Source organism: Geotrypetes seraphini, chromosome 10 (genome assembly GCF_902459505.1).
Source record: "Geotrypetes seraphini chromosome 10, aGeoSer1.1, whole genome shotgun sequence".
Taxonomy (NCBI): Eukaryota; Metazoa; Chordata; class Amphibia; order Gymnophiona; family Dermophiidae; genus Geotrypetes; species Geotrypetes seraphini.
The window spans coordinates 107,368,142-107,385,189 of record NC_047093.1 but is presented as its reverse complement, the minus strand read 5'-3'; the positions used below and the strand labels follow the sequence as shown (position 1 = coordinate 107,385,189).

At 44.3% G+C, this 17,048-nt stretch overlaps 1 protein-coding gene across 3 annotated transcripts in view; it reads right to left on the bottom strand.

The window, feature by feature from the left end:
* Positions 1–17,048, bottom strand: part of NDOR1 (NADPH dependent diflavin oxidoreductase 1) — a 260,429-nt gene that overhangs the window by 153,973 nt on the left and 89,408 nt on the right. For all 3 annotated transcript variants that reach the window (XM_033961410.1, XM_033961409.1, XM_033961411.1), the window contains exon 3: positions 13,429–13,506. In XM_033961410.1, coding sequence (XP_033817301.1) covers positions 13,429–13,506 — 78 coding nt within the window. The remainder of the gene's footprint in view (positions 1–13,428; positions 13,507–17,048) is intronic.

The following is a 17,048-nucleotide window of genomic DNA, read 5'->3' as shown; positions in this document are numbered from 1 at the left end:
CAGTGGACATTCATCTGAAGTTCACTGCCACTACAAGTGCTCTTTCAGTGACTTATTTAGATACTGTGGTGACCAAGAGCGCGGGGAAACTGACAACGTCTGTGTTTAGAAAAGTGACCGACCGGAATACCTATTTACATTTTACTAGTTGTCATCCTTCCAGACTCAAACAGGCTATTCCGGTCGGTCAATTTTTGAGAATTCGCCGGATTTGTTCTTCCCTGGCTGAATTTAAAATCCAGGACAGGGATTTATCCCAACGTTTTTTGGAAAGAGGATACCCGGAGTGGACTATCAGACGAGCTTATTTACGTGCCCGGCATGCTAATCCTGAACTATTGCTCCATCATGTTCAGCGTTCTGATCCTGAACGACAAGTATGTGTGGTTACATATTCCCCTCGGGCTCAACAAATGGCTGCCTTTATCAGACAACACTGGCAGGTTTTGAGTTTCCACTCTATCTTTCAGGAACCCCCCCTCATTGCATTCTCGCACCCTAGGAATCTAAAGAATTTGTTGTCTACTCGGGTTACCAACAGCAGTCCTGGCTCTCATCTACCTTGTGGACGTTGTTCCATGTGTGCAAACACCATTACTGCATCTAGTTGGCATGATCCTTATACCCACAGGGAATTTCAGTTAAGGAGTCACACCACTTGTGAATCACGGTGGGTTGTGTATGTCATCAACTGTCCCTGTGGGTTATCCTACATAGGTCACACATGTAGAATGATCAAAACCAGGTTGACGGAACACAAGAGTAGACTTCACCAGGCTGTCGAGTCGGCTCCTATGGTTTCCCATTGTTTACAATTGGGCCATGAATTCCAACACTTAACATGGATGGTGCTGGAACAAATTCCTGATACCTATAGAGGAGACAGAATGACACAACTCCAATTGAGAGAACAACATTGGATTTTCAAGCTTAACACGGTCGTTCCGGGGGGTCTGAATGAATGTGTGGAGTGGAACACCATAGTTTGAGCTAGTGGTGACTCCTCCTTGTTTTTTCTTCTTAGTTGTTTTTGATTGGTTGAAAGTGGCTGATGTCATTTTGGATCTGCTTTTAAGCCCAGTCAGTTGCTTCTGCGGGCTCTCCTGCTTCCCTCCCAGCCGGTTCTGCTCCAGCCTTAAGATCCTGATGAAGGGTTTCACCCGAAACCGGTTGATCCTATGACTATTCTGGTCTCCTGCAATGCTCATTGACTTCATTTGGCTCGCTTTAAAAAGCTAAGTTGGCTGTGGTTTCATTTTGTATCTTGGGGATTAGGCTGGGGAGGACTCTATGAGTGGGTTTTCAGTTTGATTCACTCTCTCACTAGTTCACTGTTTGTGACTTATTTATTGTTATTAATTCTGCACAGTTGATTTTGCACACTAGGGACGCCCGATGATGGTGTGCAGGCGGGGTGATTCACCTCCGTCTTTGTAAGTGGAAGCGCTGGAGTTTGTTCTCCCGTCGCTAACAACCTCACACTGAGAGCGCCCCTATCCTTCAATTGATATTTGGTACCTGTGTGGTTTGGTTTGTTAGGAGTGATTAGCTGATAGACACACTCATAGAGTCCTTATTGACATTTTTTGCCTCATTTTTGTATCTTTGTAACTCTTTGGCCATCATCAGCATCAGTGAACTAAACACGCTGACGACGGCAACTCAGAAGTTTTCTCTCTGCAGAGAAAAAGTTTCTGGGTTGCCGAAGGCAGTGTGTTTTGTTCACTGATGCTGACGATGGCTGAAGGGTTACAGGAGCCAGGTGAGCAAGCACAGGATTAGAGGGGGGGGGGGGGGTGGATAAGAAAAATGTTGGACCACAGCAATGGGAAGGAAAGGGAAGGAAAGATGCCCTAGACCTCCAGGGGAAGAAAGGGAAGGGGCAGATAGAGATACCAGATCACGGGAGGAGGGAAGGGAAGGAGAGAGATGTCAGACCACAGGATGGAGAAGGAGGTAGGGGAAGAAGAGAGAGATGGAAGATCAGGGAATGGAAGGAGGAGGGAGGGGAAGAAAGGAAAGACAGAGATGACCGACCACAAAGGGGGGGGAGGGAAAGGAAGGAGGGGACAGAGATGTCAGACCATAGGAAGGAGAGGATAAAGATCCCAGACTACAAGAGGGGGGAAGGGGGAAGACAGATGTCAGACCACAGGAGAAGGAAAGAGAGGGAGGAGATGGTACACAGGGATGGAGGGAAAGGGGACAGTGAGGGAGGACATGGTGCACAGCGATATGAGCGGTGGGCAAGGAGAAGGGGAAAGTGAGGGAGGAGATGGTACAAAGGGATGGGAGGAGTGGGGAAAGGAAGAAATGAAAGGGAAAAGAAAGAGGAAGAAGATAGTATACACATGGATAGATGGAAGGGAAGACATGGAAAAGTAGATAGATTTGAGGAGGAAGCAGAAAAATGGAAGAAAGTTGAATGTTAAAAGTTAATGCCAAAGATGGATATAGGTCAGAAAATGAAGGAGAGAAAAACAGCAATTGGATAAGAAGGCCATGGAAACACAGTTAAGAGCACAGACAGAAGGAATTGCAACCAGAGACTGGGAAAAGATGAGTAGAAAAATAAGATCACCAAACAACAAACATTACATTACATTACATTGGTGTCTTCTATCCTGTCAGTACCTTTCAGTTCTAGGCGGTTTACAAGAGCTGGTCTGGGCATTTCCAGGGAGAATACATGGTTAATAGATGTAGTATGTGTCGGGATCTGTGGAGGGTCGATCAGGTTTAGTTAGATCATTTGACAAATTTCTTGAATAGAAAGGTTTTAAGTTCTTTCCTGAATGTTTTGTATTTGGGCGTCGTAGTTGGCAGATTGGAGAGGTGGCGGTCTAGTTTCGCTGCTCTGGTGGCTAATAGTCCGTCATATATTTTTTTGCTTTGTATACCTTTGATTGGGGGATGGGTAAAGTGTGCTTGAGTTCTTCTTGGTCTGGATGTGTTTTTCCTGTTTAGGCGGTTGCTCTGATAGAAACATAGAAAATGGCGGCAGAAAAGGGCTATAGCCCACCAAGTCTGCCCATTCCAAGTATCCGCCCCCCAGAGTTCACTGCCTTAAAGATCCCACGTGAGTATCCCATTTTCTCTTAAAATCCGTCACGCTGCTGGCTTCAATCACCTGCAGTGGGAGTCTATTCCAATGATCCACCACTCTTTCAGTGAAGAAGTACTTTCTGGAGTCGCTATGAAATTTCCCTCCCCTGATTTTCAGCGGATGCCCTCTGGTGGTTCAGGGTCATCTTCCGACTCGATACGTCCCGTGATGTACTTATATGTTTCAATCATGTCTCCCCGTTCTCTTCTTTCCTCAAGTGAGTACAACCGCAATTTTTTTAGTCTTTCTTCATATGTGAGATCCTTGAGCCCCAAGACCATCCTGGTGGCCATTCGCTGAACCGACTCAATCCTCAGCATGTCCTTACGGTAGTGTGGTCTCCAGAACTGAACACAGTACTCCAAGTGAGGCCTCACCATGGATCTGTACAACGGCATCATGACTTCAGGTCTCCTGCTGACAAAATCTCTACGGATACAACCCATCATTTGTCTTGCCCTGGAGGAAGCCTTCTCCACTTGATTGGCAGCCTTCATGTCCTCACTAATGATCACCCCTAGATCGCGTTCCACCGTGGTCCTAACGCTTGGTCCGTTTCCATTTAGGGCTTTGAATAGGGTGCAGTAGAATTTGTATTGTATGCGTGCTTGTACTGGGAGCCAGTGTGAATCTAGGAAGGCGGTGGTAATGTGGTCATATTTTTTCAGCGAGTAAATCAGTCTAAGAGCTGTATTTTGGACTGTTTGTAATTGTTTTAGCATGTTGGCTAGGAATGACAGGTATAAGATGTTACAGGAGTCCAGTAGTCCTAGGATTAGAACTTGTACCGAGAGTCTGAATTGTTCATTGTTGACGTATTTTCGGATTTGCCTTAGGTTACACATGGTTGCGAATGCCTTCTGGATCGTTTTGCTGATTTGAAGTTGCATGGTGCAGCCTTTGTCTATCATTATTCCCAGCAGTTTTAGGTTGGGTTGCATGGGGTATATGATGGAGTCTATTTTTAGGTTTGTTATGGTTGGAGTTTTGTTGTTTTTTTTCTAGAAGAAATTGGTTTTGTCTTGATTCAGCTTTAATTTGTGGTCTCTCATCAATTTTGACACTGTTTCTAGTGCAGTGTGTTCGTTGTGTTGGGGTTGGTTTGGTCAAAAGGCAGGAGGATGGTGATGTCAACTGCTTAGCTGTATGAAGTTATTCCTATTTTGTCTAAGCATGTGCCAAGTGTGGCTTTGTAAAGGTTGAAGAGTGTTGGAGATAGTGGGGAGCCTTGGGGGACTCTGCAGGGGTTGTTCCAGGATTCTGACTGTTCCTTGTTTGCTTTAACTCTGTATTTTCTTGAGCGGAGGAATCCTTCAAACCAATTGCAGACTTTGCCTGTGATTTCTATTGCCTCCAGTTTTTGTAGTAGGATGTTGTGATCTACTAGGTCAAATGCCGCTGTGAGATCGAGTTGTATGAGTAGCATTTGTTTGCCTTTACTTAGGTGCTGTTTGGCTGTGTCTAAGAGGGAGACTAGTAGTGTTTCTGTGCTGTAGTTGCTTCTGAATCCTGATTGTGAGAGGTGGAGTATGTTGTGGTTTTCTAAGTATTCGGTGAGAAGTTTTGTTACGAGGCCTTCCATTAGCCTGACATAAAGCGGTATGGAAGCTATAGGTCTATAATTGGATGGCTGATCTGTAGCTCCTTTTGGGTCTTTCAGGAAAGAGGTTATGATGATTTCAGATAGGTCTTGTGGAAACTGGTTCTCTGTTAGCATGTAACTGATTCACCGCATGAGAAAAGGAGACTGCGAGACCTTCAAAATACTGAAAGGAATTGACAAAATAGAGCAGAAAAAACTATTTACATTGTCCACTTGCACACATACAAGAGGATACGAAATGAAGCTGAGGGGAGACAAATTCAAGACGAATATCAGGAAGTTCTGTTTCACGCAGAGAGTGGTGGACACCTGGAATGCTCTCCCCGAAGAGGTTATTGCGCAATCGATCGTCCTAGGATTTAAAAGTAAACTAGATGCACATCTCCTTATGAGAGGCATAGAAGGATATGGGTGACTACAAATTATTACCACACATCTAAATTCGTACTATCAGTAACAGATGCCTTTTGCTCTTCAATTTCCACAAACGGAGAAAGAGACCTCAGTGTTTCTCCAGAATAATCTGAGGAAACTTTCTATGGCAAGTATTTTGTTGCCATAGAGAAATACATCCTCGGTCTCACAAAACTCCGTATTATTCTTATCAAATGCTTCTCTTAACTCAGTGTTAAATATATTTTAAAGTTCAATTTAAACACTATTTTAGGCACTTATCTTGTCAATCTTGTCTGATAATACTGCAAAATCGCTGCGGACTGCAGTCAAAAACCCAGTGCAGTTTCACTACACTTAGGAAGTAAAGTTAGATATCGTTAAATACTTCATATAGATATCCCGACAGGCCCTGTTTCGCGCATCGGCTGCATCAGGGGATTATCTGAAAAACATAGTAAATCTACAAATTATGCCAGGTGTACACCTGGGAGGGCCTCCGCATGTGCGGATCGCCGGGCTTGATGGACCGAAGGTCTGATCCGGAGATGGCGCATCTTATGTTCTTATGTTCTATTTAGTGCTGGCTGCTTTTAACAGATATGAGGGGCAGTGGTTGAGGTCATAGGCTGCATGATTGTATCTGTTGTAGAGTCTTTCTAGGTCAGGCCACTGTAAGTTTAGGAAGTCTGACCAGTTTCTGTCTGCTGCGTAGGCCTCTTTTTCTATAGGTGGTAGTGAGATTTCGTCGAGATGGCTTGGGGTCCCGATGGAAGTGTTTCTGGCTGTTGAGATTTTGTTTCTGAAGAATTCAGCCAGTTGGTTTGCTGTGTGGGGAGAGGTGGTTTTGGTGGCTAGGTAGGGTTTGGTGTCTGTGAGTTCCTTTAGTAGTTTGAAAAGTTTTTTGGTGTCTTGGATTTCTGTGCCTATTTGACTGGTGTAGTGTGATTTTCTTTTTTCTTTTAGCGTTTGTATTGTTTGATCAGTATTCTCCAGGTTGTTTTTGTATGTTCTTGGTTGTCTTTTCTCCATTCTCTTTCAAGGACTTCTGCATTGTCGTTTGAGTTGTAGTAGTTTGTTGTCAAACCATTTGTCTGAGCACCTGCAGATTCTAGTTTTTATTTGCAGTTGTGTCATGTCTTCAAGGATGTTTCCAATACAGCAGGGACAATGTATCAAAAGAGTCAGAAAAGAAACTAAGCTGTAATTAAGAGACTGACTCAAGTCAATTAAACCACCAGAAGAGAAGGAACCACTATACAGTAACTCAGCTCAGAGACATAAAACTCTGAAGAGGAGGAGGTTACCCCCTCTTGGGGCAAGAGTTTATCATCCAATCATAACATAATTATTGATAAAAGCGGATCCAACTCAAAGGTGTTCAAGTAATTAATTTCTGTATATATATATAATATAGCTCTTAATGATAATGCTTTCAAAAATGCTTTCAAAAAGGGATTTCCAAAGAGTAATTGCACTCAGGTTGTCACTTAGCAATATGAAAGCTTCACTTAGCTTATTTGCAAAGAACAGCTCATCAGGGTCCCGACGCGGCCCCGTTTCGGTGTCTGCTTCAGGAGACCCCGCCAACTGAGAGTTGAAAATTGCTGCAAAGTCACACCATGTACAAGTTCAAAAACTGTGATCGGTCAAAAAAATGAAAAGGTTGCACGGAACTTTTCATTTTTTTGACCGATCACAGGCCAGGTGTTCTGGTCAGAATGAATGTTGTGAAGCGTTATTGGTGTCATGGCCCCAAGTAGGAAGATATTTGTTGGCAGTTTATCCAGGTTTTGGAAGGCCCCGAGGTTTTGGAAGGCCCCAAGGTCAGGATCACATCTGGGTGGCCTCTGTGCACGTGTGGATATTAACATGATTACATCACACGCATACACGCATGAGCGTGATGTCATTGCATCGACGTCCACGCATGCATGGAGGCCCTCTAGAGTTTGAGGAAGGAAACACAAGGTTTAACATAGAAACATAGAAAGGTGACGGCAGAAAAGGGCTACAGCCCATCAAGTCTGCCCACTCTACTGACCCACCCCATTAAGTCTGAGTGCTGCTCGATCCACGTAGGGATCCCATGTGGATGTCCCATTTATTCTTAAAGTCGAGCACGCTTGTGACCTTGATTACCTGCACCGGAAGTTTGTTCCAGTGATCTACCACTCTTTCTGTGAAGAAATATTTCCTGGTGTCACCACTAAATTTCCCTCCTCTGAGTTTGAGCGGGTGCCCCCTTGTGACTGAGGGTCCCTTGGGAAGGAATATATTGTTTTCCACCTCGACACGACCTGTGACGTACTTAAAAGTCTCAATCATGTCACCCCTTTCCCTGCGCTCCTCTAGAGAGTAGAGCTGCAATTTGCCCAGTCTTTCCTCGTATGAGAGACCCTTGAGTCCGGAGACCTTCCTAGTGGCCATTCGCTGGACCGACTCAGCTCGAAGCACATCTTTACAGTAATGTGGCCTCCAGAATTGCACACAGATGAGGTCTCTCCATGGTTCTATACAGTGGCATTATGACTTCAGGTTTGCGGCTGACGAAGCTTCTATTGATACATCCCATCATTTGCCTTGCCTTGGATGAGGCCTTCTCCACTTGTTTGGCAGCCTTCATGTCTGCACTGATGATCACTCCCAAGTCCCGTTCTTCTGAAGTCCTAGCTAGTGTTTCTCCATTCAAGGTGTATGTTCTGCATGGATTTCTGCTGCCGAGATGCATGACCTTACACTTCTTAGCGTTGAAGCCCAGTTGCCATGTCGAGGACCAGTTTTCCAACTTGATCAGATCCTGCGTCATACCAATCGTGAGATTGCTTCCACTCACTATATTACACAGTTTGGCGGCGGCGGCGAACAGCGCTACTTTACCCTGAAGCCCTCGGGTCAAGTCCCTTATGAATATATTAAAAAGGGATGGTCCCAGGACTGAGCCCTGCGGCACTCCGCTAGTCACCTCCGATGTCTCAGAGAGGGTGTCATTGACCACCACTTTCTGAAGTCTTCCACTCAGCCAATCGTTGACCCATGCCGTTAGTTTCTCACCTAACTCCATCGATTTCATCTTGTTTAATAGTCTACGGTGTGGGACACTGTCAAAAGCTTTACTGAAATCCAAGTATACTATGTCCAGAGACTCTCCCGAGTCTAGCTTTCCTGTCACCCAATCAAAGAAGCTGATGAGATTGGACTAGCATGACCTGCCCCTAGTGAATCCATGTTGACAGGGATCCCTCAGATTCCCCTCATCCAATATCGTGTCTAATTTCCCTTTAACATAGTAACATAGTAGATGACGGCAGATAAAGACCCGAATGGTCCATCCAGTCTGCCCAATCTGATTCAATTTAAATTTTATTTTTTTTTTTCTTCTTAGCTATTTCTGGGCGAGAATCCAAAGCTTTACCCGGTACTGTGCTTGGGTTCCAACTGCCGAAATCTCTGTTAAGACTTACTCCAGCCCATCTACACCCTCCCAGCCATTGAAGCCCTCCCCTGCCCATCCTCCTCCAAACGGCCATGCACAGACACAGACCATACAAGTCTGCCCAGTAACTGGCCTAGTTCAATCTTTAATATTATTTTCTGATTCTAAATCTTCTGTGTTCATCCCACGCTTCTTTGAACTAAGTCACAATTTTACTCTCCACCACCTCTCTCGGGAGCGCATTCCAGGCATCCACCACCCTCTCCGTAAAGTAGAATTTCCTAACATTGCCCCTGAATCTACCACCCCTCAACCTCAAATTATGTCCTCTGGTTTTACCATTTTCCTTTCTCTGGAAAAGATTTTGTTTTACGTTGCGGAACTTGGAGGCAAGGAGGATGGCAGTTTGAGTGCAGAGCTCCTCTCCCTGGACAATCTGCCTGCTTTTAAATATCAGCAGCAGTGGGAGATCAATTGCTTTTACACCTAAGCAGCAAAGGGACCAACCCACCAACCTCTGCAGTCCATTGGAGAGATCAATCTACCTGCTTTTAAATATCAGCAACAGTAGGAAATCAACTGCTTTTACACCTCAGCAGCAGCAGGACCAGCCACCACTACCAAGAGCCCTTTGCCCCGATCCAGCCAGGCATGTGAGCTCCTCCCTCTGCAGTCCATTGGAGAGATCAATCTACCTGCTTTTAAATATCAGCAACAGTAGGAAATCAACTGCTTTTTACACCTCAGCAGCAGCGGAACTATCCGCAACTACCAAGAGCCCACAGATTCAATCCAGCCAAGAGTTTGAGCTCCACCTCCCCCTGCAGTACACTAGGAAGATCAACTGTTTTTTACACCTAAGCAGCAACAGGACCAGCCACCACTACCGAGAGCCCTTTGCCCTGATCCAGCCAAACAAGTAAGCTCTTCCCCCAGCATTCCGTTGGAAAAATCAATATGCTTGCTTTTAAATATCATCAGAAGTAGGAGATCAACTGCTTTTACACCTAAGCAGCACCAAGACCAGCCGCTACTATCGAGAGCCTTTGTCCCAATCCAGCCAGACGTGTGTGCTCTTCACCATACAATTTGTTGGAGAGATCAATCTGCCTGCTTTTAAATATCAGCAGCATTGGGAAAACAACTGCTTTTACACCTAAGCAGCAGCGGGAACATCCGCAACCACCAAGAGCCCACAGACCCGATCCTGCCAGGAGCGTGAACTCCTCCCCCTGCAGTCCATTGGAGAGATCAATCTGCCTGCTTTTAAATATCAGCAGCAGTGGAGATCAACTGCTTTTACATCTAAGCAGCAATGAGACCAGCCACAACCACCGAGAGCACTCAGACCCGATCCTACCAAGAGTGTGAACTCTTCCCCCCCTGCAATCCGCTAAGAAGATCGACTGTCGGCTCCAGGCGGCTTTCCCGCAGAGGAGAGAATCCTGCATTCACCGTGGACCTCATCTGGGGCAGCCTCCTTGGAGCGGCTGGGGCACGGGCAGTGTGTCTGGGAGGGAATGCATGGATGGGAGAACATCGCAGGGGAGGAGACATAGGCATCCTGGGACTGTCGGCCAGAAGAAGCCCTTTCTGGATACGTCAATCGCTCCTCCTAAACTTACTTGCTCCACTTCATCACTGACGCTGACCCATTCTGCTTCTATTCCTTTCTCTCCTCTCTTCTACCTTCCAAAGTATTTAGATCAATGCTGTCTTTTTAAAATGTTTATTTTATTTTTATTTTTCCTCTAACTCTACTTTTCACTTCACTATTACCCTCCAGGTACTTTAGTTAGATTGTGAGCCTTCGGGACAGTAAGGGAATTTTCCAAGTACCTTTCTTATTTCTAATCTTAATGTATATTTTCTGTAAACCGCTTAGAACCTAACGGATGTAGCGGTATATAAGAAATAAATTACATTACATTACATTACATAATACCCTTTAAGTATTTGAACGTCTGAATCATATCTCCCCTGTCTCTCCTTTCCTCTAGGGTATACATATTCAGGGCTTCCAGTCTCTCCTCATACGTCTTCTGGCGCAAGCCTCCTATCATTTTTGTCGCCCTCCTCTGGACCGCCTCAAGTCTTCTTACGTCTTTCGCCAGATACGGTCTCCAAAACTGAACACAATACTCCAAGTGGGGCCTCACCAATGACCTGTACAGGGGCATCAACACCTTCTTCCTTCTACTGACTACGCCTCTCTTTATACAGCCCAGAATCCTTCTGGCAGCAGCCACTGCCTTGTCACACTGGTTTTTCGCCTTTAGATCTTCGGACACTATCACCCCAAGGTCCCTCTCCCCGTCCGTGCATATCAGATTCTCTCCTCCCAGCATATACGGTTCCTTCCTATTATTAATCCCCAAATGCATTACTCTGCATTTCTTTGCATTGAATTTTAGTTGCCAGGCATTAGACCATTCCTCTAACTTTTGCAGATCCTTTTCCATATTTTCCACTCCCTCTTCGGTGTCTACTCTGTTACAAATCTTGGTATCATCTGCAAAAAGGCACACTTTTCCTTCTAACCCTTCAGCAATGTCACTTACATACATATTGAACAGGATTGGCACCAGCACCGAACCCTGAGGGACTCCACTAGTCACCTTTCCTTCCTTCGAGCGACTTCCATTAATCACCACCCTCTGGCGTCTGTCCGACAGCCAGTTTCTGACCCAGTTCACCACTTTGGGTCCTAACTTCAGCCCTTCAAGTTTGTTCAACAGCCTCTTATGAGGAACTGTATCAAAGGCTTTGCTGAAATCCAAGTAAATTACATCTAGCATATGTCCTCGATCCAGCTCTCTGGTCACCCAATCAAAAAATTCAATCAGGTTCGTTTGGCACGATTTACCTTTTGTAAAGCCATGTTGCCTCGGATCCTGTAACCCATTAGATTCAAGGAAATACACTATCCTTTCTTTCAGCAACACTTCCATTATTTTTCCAACAACTGAAGTGAGGCTCACCGGCCTGTAGTTTCCTGCTTCATCCCTGTGACCACTTTTATGAATAGGGACCACATCCGCTCTCTTCCAATCCCCAGGAATCACTCCCGTCTCCAGAGATTTGTTGAACAAGTCTTTAATAGGACTCGCCAGAACCTCTCTGAGCTCCCTTAGTATCCTGGGATGGATCCCGTCTGGTCCCATCGCTTTGTCCACCTTCAGTTTTTCAAGTTGCTCATAAACACCCTCCTCCGTGAACGGCGCAGAATCTACTCCATTTTCTCGTGTAACTTTGCCAGACAATCTCGGTCCTTCTCCAGGATTTTCTTCTGTGAACACAGAACAGAAGTATTTGTTTAGCACATTTGCTTTCTCCTCATCACTCTCCACATATTTGTTCCCAGCATCTTTCAGCCTAGCAATTCCATTTTTTATCTTCCTCCTTTCACTAATATATCTGAAAAAATTTTTATCTCCCTTTTTTACATTTTTAGCCATTTGTTCTTCCGCCTGTGCCTTCGCCAAACGTATCTCTCTCTTGGCTTCTTTCAGTTTCACCCTGTAGTCCTTTCTGCTCTCCTCTTCTTGGGTTTTTTTATATTTCATGAACTCTTTAAGTAGAGTTTCCATGAGTTTTCACACTATTGATGTGAGACTTACTGGTCTGTAATTTGAGGCCTCCGCTCTGCAACCCTTTTTGTGCAGAGGAACCACGTTGGCAGTTTTCCAGTCCAGGGGGACTCTCCCCGTACTTAGGGAGAGATTGAAGAGTATTGCTAACGGTTCCGCCAAAACATCGCATAGCTCTCTGAGCACTCTTGGGTGCAGATTGTCCGGTCCCATGGCTTTGTTCACCTTGAGTCTTGACAGTTCTTTGTAAACATCAGCTGGTGTGAACTCAAACTTCTGAAATGGGTCTTCCATGCTTTGCTTTGCTGCTAGCCGAGGCCCGTGCCCTGGTGCCTCACAGGTAAAGACTGAACAGAAGTAATCATTCAGTAGTTTGGCTTTATCGGAATCTGTTTCTACATAATTCCCGTCTGGTGTTCTAAGGCGTACTATCCCGTTTGCGTTCTTTTTCCTGTCGCTAATGTATCTGAAGAAGGATTTGTTCCCTTTCTTAATGTTCTTTGCTAGAGTTTCTTCCATACGAACTTTGGCCTCCCTGACTGCTGTTTTGACTGCTGCAGACTTTTTCCTGTATTCAATGTTTGCTTCTTTTTCCCCCGTGCATTTGTATGAGAGAAATGCTCTTTTCTTCTCCTTGATGAGGCACGATACCTCATCTGTGAACCATTGGGGTTTCTTTTTTCTTTGTTGTTTGGTTACCGATTTTTTGTAGCAGATAGTTGCCTCATGAAGGATCGATTTCAAGGTTGACCACATAGCTTCCACATTAGTAGTTACTTCCTGAACCTTCAGCGTCTGATAGACGAAATCTCCCATGCGTGCGAAGTCAGTGCCCCGGAAATTGAGTACCCTTGTTTTTGTTTGTGATCTAGGGAAGCCTTTCTTAAGGTTAAACCATACCATGTTATGGTCACTGGTGGCTAGCGTCTCTCCCACCGAGACCTCTGAGACGCTTTCCCCGTTCGTAAGTACCAGGTCCAGGATGGCCTGGGCTCTAGTACCATCTGTTTGAGCCGTACTCCCTACATGGACGTTAATATCATCCTGCTATCACAAGTTGTCGCTGATAGTGTGTTCCAGTCTACATCAGGCATGTTGAAGTCTCCTAATAGTACAGCCTCCCCCCGTAAGGTGATATTGTGTGGGGTTGGGGTTGGGAGGCAGAACCGGGCAAGGCCAAGTGTCCTCTTTTATAAAAGAGGAAATCTGGTAACTCTACACATACACTTGCAGAAAAGACATGAAGCCAAAAGCAGACAGACTCAAACACAAAGGTAGATCCCCCAATAGTGTACCTTACCTTCATATTATCTGGAGGGTCTCCTTGACCTGTAGTTGAACACACAAACACCACCAGTGGCTCGTGGATCAGGTTAGCCTGCATGCAGACACAAAAAGAGATGACATTACTGAAGTTCCAGTGGTAGAAGATTCAATATTTAGATGTTGCTGCAGCTTTCATTAGTCACTCCCAAGGGACCCCGGAAGTTCTGAAATGACTACCTCCAGCAGTAGGCATAGAGCAATGCAGACCTTTAGCAAGTACAATGAGATAGTGAGTTGCTGCTTAGTGCCGCAGCAAGTGAAGCAGCTTCAGAATGGGTAAGATGAGCAAATGAAGGCTCATATTCCTGCAATTCCACTGCACAAAACAGATTCTGTGGTATTTCTATGGCATTGTGGAAAGCTAAGGGCCAGTAGCGTAGTAAAGGGGGGGGAGCAGGTTGGTGTCACCTCTCTCTGATGTCACTTCCGGGCCCTGCGCCTAGGAAGTGACATCAGAGGGATAACAGACATGACGCAGGTAGCATGTTTGTGATGTTGCTCACGCTTGGAAAATTAAAAAGGTACGGGGGAAGGGAAGGGGGTAGGCACACAGCAGGGAGGCATTTCGGAAGGAGCGGGGGGTGGAGAGGAGGGCGGGAGAGGGGGGGCGACACCACCCATCCTCGCTACGCCACTGGTATGGGCCCTTCTTATTAAGATTGGTCAGTACAAAAAGAAAAAGTATAAACATCAGCATATAACTTATAATAATAATAACTTTATTTTTCTATACCGCCATAGTCAGGCGACTTCTAGGCGGTTTACATTGTAAGAAGGCTGGACATTCAGCGAATAACAAAAGGTCTTAATACAATACAATACAATAAGTCTACTTACAATACAGTACAATACAATACATTACAATGAGTCTAAATACAATACAATACAATAAGTCTAAGTACAATACCATACAATGAGTCAAATACTATACAATAATCTAAATGGGAAACTTATGTACTAGTTGGAGTTCTATGGGTTATGAGTACCTGAATATTTAGTACTTACATATTAATTGGAGTTCTATGGGTAGGGACTACCTGAATACATGAAAGGAGCTTCTTGAGAGCAAGAAAAAGGCGTTTACAGGGGGGAAGTCCTAGTGAGGGAGGGGACAGTTTTAGTCAATGAATTTGGCGAAAAGGGCGGTTTTGATCGATTTTCGGAATGCACTGTATGTCAGATTGGGTTCGTTTATGTAGTTTTTCAGCCAAACTTGCTGTCTGTTCGCTTGGAACTTAAAGGTTCTGTCCAGGAATGATTTGTATCTGCAGCCTGTAATCTTTGGGTATGCAAAGATGTTTTTGTTTCTGGTTGCTCGTGTGGGGTTATGTAGGATGAAGTGAGTTTGTAGGTAAGAAGGTGCTAGTCCCCAGGCTTGCCTGAAACAGGTGCAGGCAAATTTGAATAATATTCGCGCTTCTATTGGTAGCCAATGCAGCTTTTTATAGTAGGGGCTGATGTGGTCGCTTTTTCTTAGTCCGAAAATTAGGCGAACGGCGGTGTTTTGTATTAGTCTCAGTTTTTTTATTGTTTTTTGTGGGATACCCAGGTAGATGATGTTGCAGTAGTCAAGAATGGATAGGATCAGCGCCTGTACCAGCAACCTGAATGATGTTGGGTCAAAGTATTTTTTTATGGTCCTTAGTTTCCATAGCGTGTAAAAACATTTTTTCACTAGTGAGTTTATGTGGTCAGTCATAGTTAGGTGTGTGTCTACAGTGATACCGAGTATTTTTATGCTTTTGGATATTGGGTATTCGTGATTGTTTATTTTTATCGCTGTTCTCGTAATTTTGTCATTAGGACTAGCCAGAAAGACTTTTGTTTTCTCTGCGTTTAATTTCAGTTTGAAATTGGTGGTCCATTTATCGATTTCGGTCATTATGTTTGAGAGGTTGTCTACAATTTCTTTTGTGATGTCATTTAAGGGGATTAGATGGATATGTCGTCTGCGTAAATGTAGTGTATTAAGTTTAGTTTTTGTAGGAGGTGACCTAAGGAGGTGATATAGATATTGAAAAGAGTGGGCGATAGTGAGGAGCCTTGAGGCACGCCTGACGGGTTTTTCCATGGTTTGGAGTAGTTTCCATTGCTGATTACTCGGTAGGATCTGTTTGTTAGGAATTCTTGGAACCATTTCTTTGCCTTTCCAGAAATTCCCATTACTTCAAGGCACAGTAGCATGATTTCATGGTCTACCAGGTCGAACGCGCTGCTGAGGTCTAATTGTAAAATCAGTGCGCTTTTGCCTTTGCTAAAGAGGTCATAGAGGTGGTTCAGTAAGGAGGCTAAGACAGTTTCTGTGTTGTAACCTTTTCTGAATCCTGATTGGTGTTCACTAAGGATATTAAATTTGTCCAGGTAGTTTACTAGTTGAAGGTTGACCAATCCTTCCTGTATCTTTGTGAAAAGGGGAATGCTTGCTATGGGTCTGAAATTGGATGTCAGTGCTGAAGAGGTTTTCTGATCTTTAGGGATTGGAGTGATTAGTATGTGTCCCATTTTTTTGTTTAATGTTCCGCTTGTAAGGGCGGTTGTTAGCCATGCGAATAGTTCCTTTTTAAATTCTGGAGGGGCAACTGTCATGATTTTTGGGGGACATGCGTCAAGTAGACAGTTAGATTTGGTGTACTTGTTGAATAAATTTAGGAACTGATGCCAGTTTGGGTATTCGAGGTGGTCCCATATCATGTCTACTCTGGTGTCTTGGTCGTGGAGTTCGAGGTATTGAAGAGCATTTGTTGTGGTTGTGGGTAGAGTTGCTCTTAGCTCAGCGATTTTATTTTGAAAGAAGTTGGCTAGGGTTTGTGCCGATGGAGTGGGCTCGTTGTCCTTTTTCAGTATTTGTGTTGTATCGGTTATTGTTTTTACTAGTTTGAACAATTCTTTGCTGTTTATTTTTGAAGTACCAATTTTTTTTGCATAATGCTTAGCGCGTTTTTCTTTGATCAGATTTTTGAATATTTTCATTTTTTGTTTCCAGCTTGTCTTGTCTGACTCATTGTTTGTTTTTTGCCAGATTCTCTCCAATTTTCTTAGTTCCTGTTTGGTGGTTAGTAGTTCACAGTCAAACCATTCATTTGGTGGTCTATTTTTCTTTTTTTATGTTTTATATGGTGCTATTTGGTCTAGGAGTTCTTTGCTGTAAGTTTCCCATCTTGTGGGGAAATCCTGAATTTCATTGGTTATGGGATGTAACTCATAGTGGGTCCAGAATTCGGTTGGGTTAATAATGCCACGGCTGGTTATTGTGTTCGTGTTGACGTTTTTGTGTTTTTGTTGTGTATTCTGTTTTAGCCAGTGTAGATTGAACTTGCCAATGTAGTGGTCTGACCAGATGCATTTTTCCCAGGGTCCTGGGTAATATTGTATTTTGGGGTCTATTGTTTCTTTGTGGGAGAAGGTGATTAAGTCTAGTTTGTGTCCTTTTTCATGGGTTATTTCTGCGTCTGGATTTGGAAAGTCCAGTGACATTAGGAGGTTGGCAATTTTAGTTATTTCTGGTTTTGTCTTTTGTTCTAGGTGAGTGTTTATGTCTCCCAGAAGCAGGTTGTATGATACTTTTAGGGTAGATAGGGTAAGGAATTCGGCGAA